The 18,296-nt window shown below is 46.5% G+C and overlaps 1 protein-coding gene across 1 annotated transcript in view; it reads right to left on the minus strand.

The window, feature by feature from the left end:
* Positions 1 to 13,099, minus strand: part of LOC119394040 (pappalysin-1) — a 57,029-nt gene extending 43,930 nt beyond the window's left edge. Inside the window, exons 1-2 of the mRNA XM_037661257.2 lie at positions 12,903 to 13,099; positions 9,461 to 9,933 (exon numbers count right to left, since the gene is read on the minus strand). Of these exons, the coding sequence (XP_037517185.1) occupies positions 9,461 to 9,911 (451 nt within the window). The 5' untranslated portion in view covers positions 9,912 to 9,933; positions 12,903 to 13,099. The remainder of the gene's footprint in view (positions 1 to 9,460; positions 9,934 to 12,902) is intronic.
* Positions 13,100 to 18,296: the final 5,197 nt, after the last annotated feature.

Consider the following 18,296-nt stretch of genomic DNA (forward strand, 5'->3'; position numbering starts at 1 on the left):
ATAACATTCGCTTCCAGCATTCCCGAAATGAAGCACATGGAGGAGTTAATAAGGGGTACATAAAATTTTATTCATCCCCGGCTTTTATACAATTTCAAAAGAAAAATGAAGAATATACAATGTGGTTTATACGTGAATCGATAAAGCAACAAATCCAAAATAACTTCAAAATGCATCATAATGCAGACAGTCACGAAACTAACCGTATGAAACGCGCGCCCTTAAAACTAAACACAGCAAAAGAAGAGATACGAAAGCAGAATAATTGACTAGCTTGCTGCAGCAATTGTTTAGACTCGTCTATAATTTTTTAAAATTAACAGTCCTTGTCAGCCGCGTTCTTACTCCGCTCTGGGAGTTTTAAATGCGAAGCATTTCTTAGCGAACCTTTGGCACATTCAGCGTCTTTATCTACGAATCTATCTACCCAGCCACCTACCCCGGGGTGCTCTCATGATCGCCTCCTTAACTTGGTGTAGACCAAAATCGGCATGGGAGGGTAAGAGGATTTGATGAATATGGCTGTCATATCATGACATGAATAACGGGAAAATTCTGTCGCGCACGTCATCAAACCCTTTCCTCCAGGACACGTGGGGCACATAGCCGTTTACCACTGGCCGCGGTATACGGGTATGCGCCACATGTGACTGACAGTTTGTATCTACCCAGGAACGGCGAAAACAGACATTAGTAATTTAAATGCGAGAGCGTTCGGAAAACCGACATCGGCAGCGTTGACCCGACGAATGGAAAGAATAAATATTAGGATCACAGCAGGAATCGAACCCAAGCATTCTGCGTGGCAATCAAGTATTTTACCACAGAGGCACGTCGGGTATATAGACTGGTTTGGAAAAACAGCCTATGCAGGCGTAATGTCGGTGCAACGTCAAGTGTGGTTGTGGTGCTGGCTATCTAATTTTGCAAGAAAGCAATGCACAGTACGTATGCACTCCTACGATACAGGGGTCATATCAGATTAACGTCTGGGGTTCCAGTGTTGGCTCCGCTTTTATAGCAGTGTAATAAACGTTACATTTGTATTCCTGTGTTTCAGCAAGCTATATTGAAGCATTGCTCGATTCAGAGGAATACATTAACGAAAGTTACGTATGATATCCACATGGTTGCACCATAATGTGCACTTAGTTTCGATAATACTGACATATGTACTCTAACGTGAGGGCTGGCGTTACGTTGCACCATAAAGTTGCCTTTTAAAGGCCAGTGTTGTAGACGTGCCTGGTAAGCCCACGATGTGCGAACAGCTACTACCCTTGCAAAAACACGTTGATCCACCTCGTAACGCTTGGCTCAAAACTATAAAATACAGCATAGAAGAACTCGCTGACTGCTTCGCATGAAACAGATTCCCACAACGCGTGGGATCTGCCGAATTTTTTTCCTGTTGATTTCTTTTGAAATGTGGTGAAGCCTGATTTTACAGCGAAAGCTGTTATCAGATCAGAACGGCCGCTGTCGCCGCCGGTGTCTGTAACTACTATCGCGCGAAATAAGAAAAAATGAAATAAATAAAAATAAGCAAGCTAATATGGGATTCGAACCCGGGTCCTCTCCATGGCAGTCGAGTATTCTACCACAGAGCCACGCTAGTGACTGGAACTACTTTGCAAAAACATCCTTACAGGCGTCATGTCGGGCAAGGAATCGCGTTAAATGTGTAATATAGCGTGTCAGAAGAGTAAAATAACGACCAGGCGTCACACAATGCTAATTGCGCAACGAGTGACCGGATCGTTAATTGCTTCAAATCTATTACAAAAGGCTCAGCAATAACTCTTCATCCGTCAACCACAGGCAGCATCAACAAAGTTCACATAATGCCTTACAGATGTGTAGCGGGTATCTCGCTTATCCACAGAAAGACGAATAATGGCATAGCGATTGCTTCCGTTCTTCACGAAAATTATGATTTGCGGCGTAGTCGGTACCTTGCAAGTGTACTTGTATTAGTTTCCCCAAGAGAGTTTGGAACGGGCTCTAGAAAGGCCGCTCTTCCAGCTTTCGCTGCGACTGTGCTGCGCGCAGCGCGCAGGCCCGGCGTTTTTTATGTACAGCTTGGCAATCTTCGACAAATTGTAAATGTGGTTATCGAGAGGATCGCAGTCCAACAAATGAGACATCCACAACACTCGCTTGCCACCAAAGGAGTGGGGAAATTCGCCATCTGTGGAACTCCGGCGGCCTCTAGCGACGACCCACACGTTTTCTGCCTGGAGCAATATGGCGGTCGTCGGCTTCAGCGGCGGCGCGCCGCCTCCACTCCAGAAGTTTTTTTTCAACCTCCTTGGGTGCGACTACCAATCAATCAATCAATCAATCAATCTATCTATCTATCTATCTATCTATCTATCTATCTATCTATCTATCTATCTATCTATCTATCTATCTATCTATCTATCTATCTATCTATCTATCTATCTATCTATCTATCTATCTATCTATCTATCTATCTATCTATCTATCTATCTATCTATCTATCTATCTATCTATGGCGAGCCGTCAACGCGAGAGAAGACGACGAAGTTGCGCTTCAGCTGCTCCGCACGTTCGAGCCTAGCGCGTCAGAAGAAGACGCCCGCAAGAACGACAGCGGCTGTGGTTGTACATCGGAGAGTACGCAGCAATAAAATATGTGGGAAAGTGAACGCCTCACGTCATCCCACATATCTATCTAAAGTCTTCAAAAAGGCGCAGTAGCACGCACTAGCGCCAATTGATCAGTTCTCGACAGATGTTCTTTGCAAGAGCCTAGGCCTTGGTTGGAGCTCTAGACCTGATATGATTTCGGCGCGCTTTGAGTGGGAGTCCTTCGCCCCACTTTCCAAGGTACTTGTGCACCCATCAGAGAAACTGCCGACAGAAGCATTCAAGATAGCACCGCGCGGACAGCTTCCGCGATATCCCGTCTGAAGGACAGACACTGCGGAAGATACAGCAGTGCTGCTCGATCACCCCCTTTCTTCTGACGCACTTCCTGAAAGGGAAGCGCAGCTCGTCGACTTTAGCAACAATGAAGGCCATATGGGAAAACTTATCGGCGCGATGACAGGCTAGTAGACATCGCCTGCGGGTTACAGTACAATGAAGTGTCACGCGATGCAAGTTCCAACAGGAAGTTTTCTTTACGATACGATAGTCGACACTTGAGATGGCCGCGAATGTGCATTACAATACACAAACAGACGTTATCAAATGCCCAATACTTGTTGAGAAGCAAGCCAAGGCGGTAAGAAGAACGGAGACAATAACATGCACAGCGCCAACCGCGACGCAGCAAGACCTTGCCATAAACAGGTGCATCGAATCTTGGGTAATAACGGCCCTATATTACCAATAATATACTGATAGCAGTTTTGACGAGGGACAAGAAAGAATAAATATTTTATTATTAGTAGTAAATCATCCTTTTACAGCATCATTAAAAAGGCGAATCGTACCAAAATAGGGGACTTCGTACGGGCCAGACAATACGCAAGACAGAAACACTGGTGGCGACACCCACTAAAAGTTACGGCATGTTACTTTCCTTTGAGGAGATATGAACTACATTGCATGCTAGAAAAAACAAAGTTTTGATAAGCTTCCGGAGCTTTCTATGCCCCACGGAGCCTTAAGTACAAAACATGCTTTGAAATGCGCAGCGTCAGAATGATGCGTCGATACCGTGCGTTTCAGGCGCGAAGTTCAAAGACTGGAATATCGAGCGTCTATTTTTTTTTAACAGCGGAGCTGTTCTAGGGCTGGGCCTGACGACAGATGAGTGTCCGCGTCGCACGTCACGCTCCGGTTCCAAGATGCACCCATAGATGACGCGACCGACACGGTCGCGGACGAAGCGGTAGCTGCACAGCGTGTATATGGCCTAAGGTCACTGTAGCAGAGGCGGGTGTGGCAGGAGCTGCCACAGGTCCTTTCCCATGCATCTCTATTCTACAAATAATGTAATCACAGACACCCACACAAAATGACATAAGATCGCAGAAAATCACAGAAAATTACGAGGGAAGCACAGGAGAACCGCAGCTCCGCTGTTTGTGCAGAATTCACATCAGTTCCACTGAGTGGAACTGGTGTGAGTTTTTTTTATATATAATACTCATAGGGCATGGGAAGAAGGATTTGTAAGATTACTTATCAGTCGAAACAGATTTGATCTTTCAATTGTGTCTCTTTCACTCGTTCATCTATAAATAACTAGTATTTTCTTTTTATTTGACAGTAATAATAAGCTTTCATCTAGAACGCAGTGCTCTGAAGTGATTGAGAGACCTCCTTCGTGAGAGGTGAAGGTGGATATGCAAGTATAGGGTGTCCCAGCTAGCTCCTCCAGCCCCCTACATGCAGCTATAACAGAGTCAAAAGCCACAAAGAATAAAAAAAGCCAACTTTCTTATCCTTAATTCGGAGCATGAAACATCCTTGCGCGACATAACATCGTGGTTTAGCGCTAAAAAAGACAGACACATGTGAGAGACAGGACAGGCGCTACTAACAACTGCCTCTCACATGTGCCTGTCTTTTTTAGCGCTAAACCACGATGTTAAGTACTCTCCAACTCGCCCAACAACAAGTTCTTATTAAGTATAATCCTTGCGCGAACACGTGCGTTTCGTAGAACATCGTATGCCTGCCGGGAAACCCCTTAGTGACGCGGCACGTGGTCAGATAATCGCCGATATGCCGCGACTCCAGTCGACTGCAAACAATCTTGGCAGTCCTCCACCGCTAATCGGCGATACGGCCAAGCAAACGACCGTGAACTCGCTGAAACCGGTGCAGCAGTGAAAAGGAAAGACGGGCGCGGATGAAGAGAAAGCGAATAAAAAGCGCTTATCCCACTTCTGCAAATGATGCAAGCTGTAGGAAGCGTTGCATGGATATGGTAGGTGGACAGTTCAGTGTGTTGGTTAACATTCATATCAGAAACTGCGCCACAGGGACTGAAGATGCAATAAGAAGGCGAGACCGGTACACGCAGGACAGCGCCTGTTCTGTACATGTGCCTTATTTCGGTTTTTCTATAGATTCATTTGCGATGTTTCGAAAACGAAGTTAAATGAACGTCCACAGACGAATGGAAACTCCGGATTTTAGGAATAAGGACGGCTCGCATGTCTTCAACGATTCTAAAAGTCTAGAGGAAAATTGCAATCGACCAGGAGGCTAACGGTACAAACTCGTTATGAATGCTCTATTAAAAATGCGAAGAAGGTCGATCACGTGGACAACATTCCTCATTCAATTCAACGCAACAATAAATGGGTGTTCTCGTGCGCCTGCTGATGTCCGGAAACGTATTGTTGCTTGCGGAACGCCCAAGCATACGCGCGGGCTGCGTGCTTGTAGCAGCTGAAGTCAGTGTGTAGAATGGGCAATCTTTTTCTTCAGATGAGGGCGCAATAGACATGGAGTAGTGACGCCGACGTTCCACCGCACTTTTTACACGTGATGTGATGGAGAACATTTATCGTGCCGTTGATTTGGCTTTCGAGATCTGATATATGCGTATGTTGGTTCTACTTGAGCTTACGTTCTAGGGTAACACCAAGGAAGCAACGCTCAGGCATAATTTCAATGCTCTGGCCGTCCACAAATGGCTTTAAGCTTTTCAGTTTCTTTCTAGTGCGCGGCAGAGCCACTGACTTGGCATGGGAAATAGGCATGCAGCGTTTCTTGAGGTAATCTCTTACTGCTATTGGTCCTTGCTGGAGTCGATGCTTGCTGATTTCGAGAGGCTTATGAGAAGTACATAAATGCATGTGTCGTCAGCATACATATATATACCCAAAGCATCAGGTAGCACCTCTGGGAGCCCTGTCATTGCAGCGTTGACAAGGCGCTGGCTTAGAACGCTTGCTTGTGGTACACTTCCGAACACTTTGTATGTATCGGTTTCGACATCATTCGTACGAATGTAGATCGGTCTATCCCACAGAAAGTTTGCGATCATTTTTAGAGTACAGCCAATCACTCCCAGTAAGGCAAGCCCATACAATACAGACATGTCGAGTTCCTTTTTTTATATCTATGAACACAACAACAGCAACGTTCCCACAGTTCATCGCAAGTTCGACAAACATCACCAGGTAGAAGATGGAGTTTATAGTGCAACGGCGTCTTGTAAAGCCAGCCATCTGTTCCGGAAAATTGCTATACGACTCAATCCACCACTACAACTCATGCCAATCCTTTTTTTTTTTTTCAAGGACTTCAAATACGCAACTAGTGTGACAGGTTGTACGAAATGAGTCAAGGGTCGCGGTGATTTACCATGCAGGAGCAGCGGCACTATTTTTGTGATCTTCCAACGCGAGGGGATGTATGCTTCCGTCCACATGTTAAAGGGACACTAAAGAGCAAAACGATCTTTCTCGCATTAGTAAAGTAGTCTTCCACGATACCAAAAACACCACGCTTTCTGCGAGAAGACGCTTAATAAGCGAGAAAACGCGCAAAAAGAAAATACAGGTGGCGACGCCACCTTGGAATTCCCGCACCATTTGCCGTGACGTCACATATTTTTGACGGCGCCTGCTTGGACCTACGTAGTTTCTAATCGGTTAAATCGAAGTACATTGTCCTCTGAGGAGGCCAGAGACTTGACATAACGAGTTTGTGGAAATTTCGTCGAGCCAGTGGCGCCAAAATACGTTAAATGCTCTTTGGAATATTTTACGTCACGAATTACAAAGCTCGGCGCGAAATTTAAAAATGAAACTTTGAACTTGGTTTTCTCCTCTAATAATAAACCTACGGTGGTGAAATAAACTACACAAGAGTTCTCCGAGCACACTTTATCAATCTAAACCAATTCATTGTTTCTCTTTAGTGTCCCTTTAATATGTGTTGTGTGTCCCATGTTATTATTCTTCGGTCCACATGTTATTATTATTAAGTTTATATACATCCCACGGAAGAACCGGTGTACCGTTGGGGCAGATATATTTAAAAACGCTATAAAATAAGTTGTCTGGGCCATTCGCTGTTTTTACGTGGATTAGCGATAAAGCATTGCGTAGTTCCAGAAGGGCATACTTGTTTTCCAAGTAAGCATGCGGTAACACACACAATTCTTTAATTTCCTTCTCTACGGAAGTAGCTAATGTACTCAGACCAAGCGGCCCAGTTCCCGTCAGAATCGAAGAAAATTCATGAGCAACATCGCGCTCGTTCTTATATCGGACGGATTCCGCGCGAGCCTTGAATAAAGATTAATGTTTATATTCAAGGTATTAGATTTGATATTCGAAGTCGCATACTTTTGTGAAGATTGGTAATTTATTTCATTCAATAAAATTTACAATTCACGCGTACCTTATCTAAGTACAACAGTTTTAAAGATGACGGCCATGCTGAATACAATGTGTGTAAATAATACGTCAAATAACGCACACTACAAATTCTTGCGAAAACATTATTCCGCAGATACAAATAATTCGCGAGTTTTGAAGTAGTGCAACCGCATTTTTAAAGCCGAATTGGGCTTTTTGACAAAAAGCAGAGCGTGATTGTCTATTTTTCGTACGAAACACTGCACTTTCAATGTCCTCTTGCGAGATCCCAGCATGCGCAAGGCACTGCTGATCCACTCCGGAGAAGTCAGCCACTTTTCCAAGGAGTGCAAATTCGCAAAGAAAGGATACTTGTCGATGGACTTCTGTTTCCAAGTCACCCTCATGACTTGATAGAAGCTAACCCTCTAAAGTTATGCAGATCAATGTCACGAGGTAAATTTTTTTACAGTTATGCTCTTTCTTGAATCGACCTTCAATTAACTGGTCAAACTATGTTGCTAAAACATAAATGGTTGTTTCAAATCATCATTTACTCCACATAACTGCGAAATTGCTCCGAATGACCTGGCGTCCCCCTGTTTTTTATTGTATGTGTGTGTTCACGTCTGCTTCTTCTCTCCGCTTTTCTCTTCATCTTTCCATTCTCTTTCCCTTCCCCCTCTTCATCTTTCCCTTCCCCGTAATGTAGGGTAGCAAACCTTCTTGTATCTCTTTCCCTAGTCTGTTTACGATGCCTCTGTGCACCAATGGAGTCTTTTTCGCGTGACGCTGAGTGTAGATTCTATAAGCAGTCGTCTGTCACAGATAGTGTTAAGGAATAGATTTCTCGTTCAACAAGCCGATACGCGAGAATGCCGTGAAGGCAGTCAGCCTTCGTGCAAGCTATTGAATCACGTTGCGTGCGAATGTGGGATGAACGTCCTTTAAACCTAACGATTCCTTTATCCGCAGCATGGTTTATGGCGCGAATCCAGCTCCGACGTTCCGATGAATAAATTCGCTATAAATTATGTCTGCCAAGGATGCATTCTTTATACATTATATACAAAGGTTTTATCTCCAGTTCTAACAAACGCAAATTAGCATTATATCCTTTCTCGTTCGATAATGTCATTTTTACTTCTTTTTCCAGGTGTCTACACAGTTAATCTGTTTGAACTCCATAAATAGCTGGGACACTGCGTTTCCTGTCGCACAATACCAATCTTCGCACCAAATTTCTGTGAAAATGTGTCATTGCACTGAATACTGCGTTCTCTGTGCCGTTATGAAGCAGCTTGATGATCACCATTCTTATAATTTTAAGCTTTCGCAGTTGGTCTTAGTTCTGAAAATTCAACAATCTTTTAGAAACTTTGTAGTCACTGCGTGTGTTTATATACGGTTGCATAACTGTTGGCTTCATTGTTTGTATCTAAGACGTAGCAAAGAAACGAGCCCCTCGAACCATTACCTTGCTTTTGTTCGTTTACTATTTCATTACGGATTTAAGACGTCATTTTGTAGTGGGCATCAAAATATGCAACTGTCACGGCTCCTCGCCTCTCACTAATCACATCTGTCTTTCTTCTAACAAGACCATGAAATGGCTTCGATATATCAGTCACATATAATGAACTGCTCCAAAGGAAAACAAAACTGGGAACTTACAAATACTCTGGAAGACCGATGCGTGAGTACGGCGCTATAGTTATATCTGTATAATCTTTCCTACATGAGGTATACTACTCATCCAGCAAAAAAAAAAGTTATTGGCTTCATCTACCCATGCTATCAAAAGAAATTGTCGCCATTTTCTCATTCAACGTCCGTTGATATTGTTACGTCAGGTGGTTGACCACCAGTAAAGGCTGAAGAAACTATGGGAAATTTGAGGAACTCAAGGACATTCTCCGATGTTCCCCTTTCCTCAGCTTACTGTTGATGCTCACTTGTGGTCAACGCTGCTTTCTTTCCTGGCCTCCTATAAATCTTACTTTTTGATCGTAAGAAGAGGCGCATGAAAGGACACATAAACGCTGTTCTCTTCCGGCCCCCACAAGAAACTCACTGTGTCCCCTCGGTCCTCTATATACAGCCAAGATTAGCCTAACAGCAATATGCCTCGAGGATACCGAGCAAGGCTCATCGTTACTCACCGAGAATGACTGCCTCTCGAAGCTGTCCGCCTTCAGGCCGCACCCACAGAGCCACGCTGAAGTGTCGCCAGGGCAGGCGGCCCGCATCGGTGCCTTCAGCAACCAGAGTGCCCGTGGCCGACACCAGGTAAGCGGCCCTGTTTACTGTTTCCGACCCAGGCTCGGCCTGACGCGTCTGGCGTTCGCCGCCAGAAGGGACCCTGGGCGGCGTCTCTAGTACCGCGGGACCCACGAGGCCCGCGTGCGCCCGAGCCGCCGAGCCCGCGCTGCTGCTGCACCGGGACCAGGCCTGGCGCTCAAGTCGCTCTCGCAGCGCAGACGCCTGCTGGCGTTCGCGTGACGTGCCGAGCGTCACCCCGCACATCGTGGTCCACAGCAGGGCTAACGCTGTGGCTGCCCGCATGCTGGCAGAGGTGCGCGTTCTCTCCGACTGCCAGAACCTCAACTCCATGCACGGTCAGATGCCTCTACACCTGAAGAGTAAGAAGAAGAAAAGATAAAAATAAAATAATAATTTGAAGCGTTTAGCCTAGAAGTGCACATGAAGGGTTTCACGACAGCACTTTTGACTCTTCCTTGCAGACGGTCGCGCTGACGTTAACAGTTGACGTCACAATCGTCTAGAGTAGTCGTGCGACCCTTTGCAACCTGCCGCAAAATTCTGTAGTTCAAGTGGTTTCCTTGTAGATGTACCAACTTCACAGTTCACAGAAAAAAAAATAAGGAGCCATTCCGCTCTGTGAAGGTGACCAGCTAAGATGACCAGCTAAGAGAGCACACGACACAAAGGTGACACAGAATTTCAAGTCATAGCCGATCACACACCCTGCAACTCAATCCGAAATGTCTGTCCTGAAGGTCCCCATTGAATTTAGCGCATGCTCCTTTAAAGTTTTCCATTTGATCAGCATGGTAATTGCGTCTTTTTCCCGCATTCTCCGTTTCACGACATGCGTCGTCTTGTCTAGCTTGCCGCATGCGCTTGCCGTTTTCGTGCACGATCTTAATTGGTGTTTGCCGCTCGTGTGTTCCCTATTTCATTTTTGGTGGACCCGTGGTGAGTGCCCAGTTTGAGTGGTATCATACGTTTTTGTTGACGCACAGGAAAAATGCACGGAACCCTAGCCATACAGAGCTTCACTGTACTATTTTCGTGCGTTAAGCGCGATCAGTTTGGTCGCGATTTATGGGCCACGAAAAAAAGAAAGAAAAGAAAAACATCCTCCAGTGCACCATTTCACTTATTCTTAGTCAAACATTGTATATAGATATATATATATATATATATATATATATATATATATATATATATATATATATATTATATAAAAGGCCAGCTACAGCGAAGGCACCTAAAGCCATTCCGCATACCATTCTTGATATCAATAGCTGGCGTCACTTCTTCTTGGTTAGTTTATTTAATGATATGCATTTCTGGGTCCTTAATTCCTTCCCTGGCACTTTGTCCTGTCCCAACTTCTTTTCCTTTAATTTTTCTCTCTTTTTTTGAGCTAGTAACTTTATCATGGCAGTATGCTGCCATCCAGATACTTATAACGCCCACTTTGAAGGATCCAATCACACTAAGGGGATGCTAATCAGCTATGTCGTTAGAGATCGTGAGGTCAGTTTCACCTTGAACCACGCATTAAACAATGATCCACGTGAGTGCATAGTACTCATTGCTCAAACAGGAATTCCGCTTGCTGCCGCCTGATCAACTTCAATAGTCGTTAGGGGGTTAACGTCCCAAAACCACGATATGATTCTGAGGGACGCCGTAGTGGAGAGCTCCGGAAATTTCTACCACCTGGGGTTCTTTGACGTGCACCTCTATCTAAGTACACGGGTCTCAAACATTTCCGCCTCCATCCTTATCAACTTCGAGCAAGTAGAAGGAAATTACAACCCCTAGCGTAAACTATTGTTGTAGTGTGCGACGCTTTCATTATTACACGAAGGTGCGGAGAGGTGGGCTTGTTGGTTGTACATGATCAGAAACAACAGCGCAAAACCACAGGACACACAGGAAGAGAACGCACACAGCGCTGATGCACTGTGTGCGTTCCCTTCCTGTGTGTCCTGTCGTTTTGCGCTGTTTTTTCTAATCATACACGAAGGTGTCGCGAAGCGGCAGAGACAAATAGTTGGACACTGCATCAAAAGCGCTTACTTTCTCATGGAACCGTATACAAACTAGCCCAAACTTCAACCTTTCTCCAATCTTGTTCTTCCTGGAGCAACGAAGGCGCTAAACCTACCGCAGCCTTAACACAAGACATTAAAGCGCCAGTGTTATGACAAACCGGAGAACGTGTGAAGAGAATGGTGTTTTGTAGCTATCTCACTCGTTATCTTTCTATATAGCGCTCGGAAGCCGGTAAGTACCCGCTCCAACCGGTATTCATGTAACGATAATAAAGATGATGGCGTAATTGATAACCGTAGAAGGCCGAAAAAAAAAACCGGCTTAATGCTCCGAGCAGAAGTTTTGTTGGCAAAAGTGTTTCTTTCGAATGCACTTTGAGAGCGAAAATTGCTTTTGATAACGATCGCACGCTTTACTTCTCCTACTGCACTATGAATGCTGCGATTTAAACAGTAAAACATTATTTACGCACTGATAGGGAAGCCTTGAGTGTCTGTTTATGTTCAAACAAAAGGGAGTTACCAAGCCCCGTTCCATATCAGCGACACAAACTTCAGGGCTGAGAGAAACTTGACCACGAGTGCATTTTCAGACTAAGTGGTACAACAGCATGCATGCTGTAAACACCTCTAAACAGTCAAATATACAGTCGCAGCACCTACTTAAAACTTAGGCTCCTTTTCCAAAAAGCGCTACGTAAACCAACGCATACTTTATACTAAAGCGCGTTGGTTTATGTTGCAAGACAGCACCATGGGTGCGTGTTCATTCACCGGAGCCGTTCAACATTTCCGAGTTGAAATGTACCAGCCACCACTTGGCCCTGTAAACGGGATACCTACATAAGCCCTAATTAGTAACATAATGCCCAACTAGTGAGAAAAGAGACAGGATACAGAAGCAACCGCAAACGCTTTCAACTTTTGTGGTTCCTTCAGCATCCTGTGTGGCGCTGTTCAATTTGCTCTTCGCATAAAGGGCCAACGAGTCCCATTGACAGTATTTACAAGCGCACACCTTTGACGGCACAAATGAGTCAAACACATCACCCTTATTTGTCTCCCTTAAAGGGTTAAGTCTTGTCTGAACTGCTAAAATTGTAACCTAGCTGTACCAGATAATGCAGCAACATGTTCTGCTCAGCGGAACAGAGCACGCCGTGATTGAAGCCGGCTCACTTGCAAGTAACGCGTGAACGTTACTGACTGGCTGTCGACTAATGACGCCAAGCGTCCGATGGGGGCTACAGGAGGGCGCGTGTGAGTCCGGCAGCAATCAGAGTCGGGGACTGACCTCAGGTGCGTCCCAGCGTGGAGGAGGCCGCGGGTTGGCTGAGCTGCTGCACAGTGGCGGGCAGGGGGCTGCTCCCATTCAGGCACACAGGCGGGTCAGTGAACCTCTGACAACCGGCAGCCCCAATTCGGTGGCGGCCCGCGGCGCCCTGGTCGGAATGCGGCGGCCCTGTGGTAGCCCGCTGAGCACTCGCGACCAGCGCGCCCGCCCTCGGCAGTCAATCTAACGTCGCGCACCCAAGTGGCCGAGATTGGTCCGGCCGCCGGCGATAAGACGACCTTACGATAAGCGCATGTCCGTCATCGGTCGTCCACTGGGCGCAGTCGCCGGCGGCGGCTGCGCGGGTAAGTGGACGCTTCCCGTTGCGCAAGTCGGCACAGGCCCGCGAAGGGATGCGCTCCACGCGATTCAGGCGTCACGACGCACACCTCATTTGCACGGGCGTGCCGCAGTACATGGAGAAACACGTGCCGCAAAGGCTTCTGATGTACTACGTCTGGCGGCCCTTGTATTATCAACCCGGCAGGGAGCTCTCCGCGTGTGCAACGTCAAGCGTGCACGTCCGCAGCTTGCCACTTGTTGAATGCAGATAGAGCTTGACTGCGTTTTCTCGAGCTCTTTTATTTATCGCTGGGTCGTCGAGCACCGAGTTGAGTTCGCGCAGCGGCTGCCACGTCATCGGCATTGGTGCCACTAAAGTCCTCAACCGGAGAAATATCCGCAGGAACTGTCCACACGAAGCTCTCAAGGATGAGCGGTCTCTTACCAGGCGCTGAATTCGCGAATTTTTTTTCTTGTAAGCTGTAAGCGCTATTTGCCAATAGCCGCTCGCTTTCGATAATGACATCAATGCAGACACAACAACAACACCACCACCACCACCACCAACAACAACAACAACAACAACAACATCAATAATAATAATAATAATAATAATAATAATAATAATAATAATAATAATAATAATAATAATAATAATAATAAAGACCTCCATAAAGTTAATGATCAACTATCACTTATTTTAGCCTTATGCAATATTCATCAGTGGAGCAACGAGCGGGGGATGCAACAAAACTCTGACAATTTTGTGCTTATAACAAACAAAATAGTACCTCTCAATTTTAAATGCGTAAGCATTTCTATGCCATCCCAACGAGGAAACCTGTCTGTACTTCCGTGCCTCTGTCACTAAGACGGATCACTATAAATAAATGAAGTATAAAAGAAAAAAGACTTTGATAGCGGTAGTGAGTTGCGAACCTACGACCACACGCTCAGGAGCCGAGTGTCTTATGCACTGTATACGCTTGCGCAAGAGCAATGTATCTGGGCCATATATATATATATAGAGAGAGAGAGAAAGGTTAAGTGAAAGGCAGGGAGGTTAACCAGAAGTTTTTCGGTTTGCTACCCTGCACTGGGGAAGGAGTAAGGGGGATAGAAAGGTAAGGAAGGAAAAAGGAGTAAAAAAAAACGCACACACACTCAAGCACAGGAGCATCATAGTCGTTTAGCGAGGTCGGTTGAGCGGAGAAACTTCAGCAGCGCCTTCGTCGCTTTCTGGTTGGAAGCTAGAACGTTCCAGGCACTCCAAAATTGATTGTTCAGAAAGCGGCTGGTCATCGAGGCGTGCTAGCGTTGCTGAGAGCTGTTGTCTTTGGGAGCTGTAGTGAGGGCAATGACACAGGATGTGCGCAATGGTTTCCTCGCTGCCACAGTGAGCACATGCAGCACTGTCTGCCATTCCGATTCGGTAAGCAAAGCTGTTCGTGAAAGACACTCCAAGCCACAGGCGGCAGAGGACTGTTGTTTCGGATCGGGATAGTCCGGACGGAATTTGAAGTTGAAGTGACGGATCCAGACGGTGAAGGCGGGTATGCAGAAAACCGGACGTATTCCACATTGAATGCGTTAGATCACGTGCGAGAGAGCGAATCTTTGATGCTGCATTGGTTCGTGATAATGGAATGCCTTCCTGCACGCCACCTTCATGAGCATTCTTTGCAGAATTATCGGCATGTTCGTTGCCGTCGATGCCACAGTGGCCTGGAAGCCACTGAAAAGTTATGTCATGCCCTTTGTCTATTAATTGCTGATAGGTTTGTCTTATTTCCAATACTAGTTGGTCTTGTGCACCACGACGTAAAGCTGACGACAGACACTGCAGGGCTGACTTCGAGTCTGTAAATATGCCCCATTTCAGTGGCGACTCTAGTTGAATCCTTCGAAGTGCACTGCGGAGTGCCGCAAGCTCCACAGCAGTTGACGTAGTCCTATGAGACACTCTAAAATTATAGGTTTCGGCTTTCGCAGGGAAGATAACAGCTCCTGCAGATCCCCTAGCATTTGTAGAGCCATCCGTGTAAAGTTTAACGTGGTCTGCGTATTCCTCGTGTAGCATCAGCATAGACAGTTGCTTTAAAGCTGGCGACGAGAGCTCCGCCTTCTTCCGAATCCCCGGCACTGTCAAACGAAGTTTAGGCTGTTCCAGGCACCAAGGGGGTGTCATGATTCGTTCAGGAGGTGTGTAGCCAGTTGGAAGGCACTCTCGGAAATTCGAAATCCTCTTGCAAAAGGAGGCACCGGGCCGGTCTTCTGGAAGTGAGGCTAGGTGGTGGGCAGGGGCGCATGCAGGGTGTCTGATGTGTGCCCTAAGCACCTCCAAGGTTATGTGAATGCTATCAGGGTGATCCTTTGCGATGGCAATGGTCTCCGCTGTTGATGCGCAGCGTGGCAGTCCGAGACATATATAAATGCGTTATACTGACAGTACAACACAAATGTAAATGAAAACACTTTTATGAAAGCTCCATTGAAATTTTTCGTGATGATGAAATAAAAGCCCTCTAGGACAACATATGAAGCTTATATGGGGCATTATATACATCAGGATTCTGACTCAGCGAATTTTTAATGCCGAACACTTCCCGTATACCCGATGCGTCTCGCTGGTCGCAGGATGCGCCTTCCGTTGAGCCGTTCTAGACGCTGATGAACGCAAGATAGAGGATGAAAGACGCCGCGCCGATGCCAACCAACAACGACGTTCCAGGGAATGCCGCAGCTCATATGGAGCAAGCGCGGGAAGTTCAGACGCGTGACGCCGTGCACCTTCGAGAACAAAGAGCGCACTACTCCCCTCCTATTAGCCGTCTTATGTTGGTCGCACCTAACATTTCGGTGTTGCAACCACGCTTAGAGCAAATCTGAAAATTAAATTCTAGTGTTTTACGTGCCAAAACCACGATGATGATAACGAGGTACGCTGTAACATGGGACTACAATGTCGCATTTCTGCAGTTTCGGCTATCGCAAACTCCAGCATCAGTTCTCTCCCATGAACCGTTTGAACGGGCATTTCCAGTCAAGAAAGAGAGAGAGCTAGAAAAATTAGAGAACAGAAGAGAGGCCAGCCGGAGGAGCCCCAGCTTTCCTCTCCGTGTAGAGGTAAGAAAGAAGGGTAATGAAAAGGGAAGAGTGTAAATGCCCACAATAGCGAAGGTGAACTATACGCATGTTCATTCTGCAGTAGCTGAAACGCGATAGTCGATCCCAGTGGCATGGCATGGCATGGTAAGAACTTTATTATGGTCCAGAGACACTACGGCCCGAGGGCAAAGCCCCCAGGCTAAGTCGGTGGCTCCGCCCACGTCGGCACCGGTAGGCCAAAGGACTTTCCCGATGGCGTGAGCTCGGTTGGGGCATTTTTAGAGCGCAGCTCTTAGGCCCAGCTCTTAGGCGCCCGTTCCTGCGTTGAGCGGCGCCGCCGTCGCCGTCGCCGTCGCAATCGGTGGCATAACCGATAGACATGAAAAAATAAAATTGAGAAAAAAATACCCATGAACGAAGTGGATTTGAACCCGGGCCCTCGGCTTGGCAGTTGAGTATTCCACCAAAGAGCCACACTGGTGCTTGAAACTCATCTGCAAAAAGACCCTATACAGGCGTCATGTTCGGGCAAGGAATCGCGTTAACCTACGTAACATAGAGTGGCACAAGAGTAAAATAGCAACCAGTCACCACAAAATGCTTATTGCGCAACGAGTGTGTGGTTTAATGCTTCCCACCCACTGCAATGTGCTCAGCCATAATTCTTCATCGTCAGCAGCCACATGCAGCATCAACAAAGTGCACATAATATCTTACAGATGTGTAGCGGGTACCTCGCTTATCCGCAGAAAGACGAATAATGGCGTAGTGGGTGCTGTCCTATTTCACAAAAATTAATATTTAAGGTTGCGGAAAGCCAAAACTTCAAACACAGTTGGCCTTGCCCAAACACGAAGCTGCGCTCAGAATTCGCATTAGGCAGTGTCGTAATCGTCGGTGAATTTCTTCTTTTTAGGAGCTTGCTCGCCAAGCTTCTTATGCGCGCGCCTTGTCCTCACACGCGTGACCGTCGGCGGCACACACCACGCTCGGCGCAGCTGCGCTCTCTCCGGTGATTTCAAGAATGCTCACTAGATGGCGCCGCCGCTCAAGGCGGCACACACCACGCTCGGCGCAAGCGCTAGTTAGGTGGTTAGGTGACTGCTCGAGGGCCGCACCTCTCGTTTGGCTCGCTTCCTTTCTCTTCGCCGGGAGCTCACTAAGTTAACACTCTTCGTTGCCGCTCCGCAGCATGAACGGCAGCAGCGCGACGGGCTCGCAACGCAGCAGCAGCTCGGGAAGATCTCGCCTTGCCAATAACCAGCCAACACATTATGTCACGCTACGCTCTCCGATGCGTATCGTACGACTGCAAACGTCCCACCACCATCAGGGGCACCTGTATCGATGTTGCCTTCTCGAACTTTCCATTGCGTCCCATCATCGGTGATCCCTTGGCAACATACTTTACTGATCATAAAGCAATCATCTTTAAAGGGAAACGAGTCCCAAAGCTCATCGAGGGACGCCCTTCTCGTACATTGTAAAAAATACATCTCTTGTGTATATGTAATGCATATAGTTCATCCGCCATAAAGCAATCATCTTTAAAGGGAAACCAGTCCGCGAACTCATCGAGGGGCGCCCTTCTTGAACTTGGTAAAACTCTTGTGTATATATAATGTTTATAATTCATCGAAATGTATATATACTTCCAGCCTTACATTAATAAACATTGTGGATGTGATGTATGTATAACGACGTTGTCACGTCTATATATGATGGTAGAGGAATGTGCACGGAGCATTCGCGGGTTACCCGATCATCTCCGAGCAAGCTCCTCTAACATCATTCACTTCGTGGATATGACGGTGAATTTTTTTTCTTTATTTGTTTTTTTTTAACAGCGAGAGCTCTTATGAGATTACGACAACAGCCGATTTTGGTGCCGTAGTTGTCCGCCGCAGCAGCCGCCGCCGTCGTCCACAACCGCTATCGCGCGAATTGAGAAAGAAGTCGCAGGAC

This window comes from Rhipicephalus sanguineus, chromosome 1, assembly GCF_013339695.2.
Source record: "Rhipicephalus sanguineus isolate Rsan-2018 chromosome 1, BIME_Rsan_1.4, whole genome shotgun sequence".
Taxonomy (NCBI): domain Eukaryota; kingdom Metazoa; phylum Arthropoda; class Arachnida; order Ixodida; family Ixodidae; genus Rhipicephalus; species Rhipicephalus sanguineus.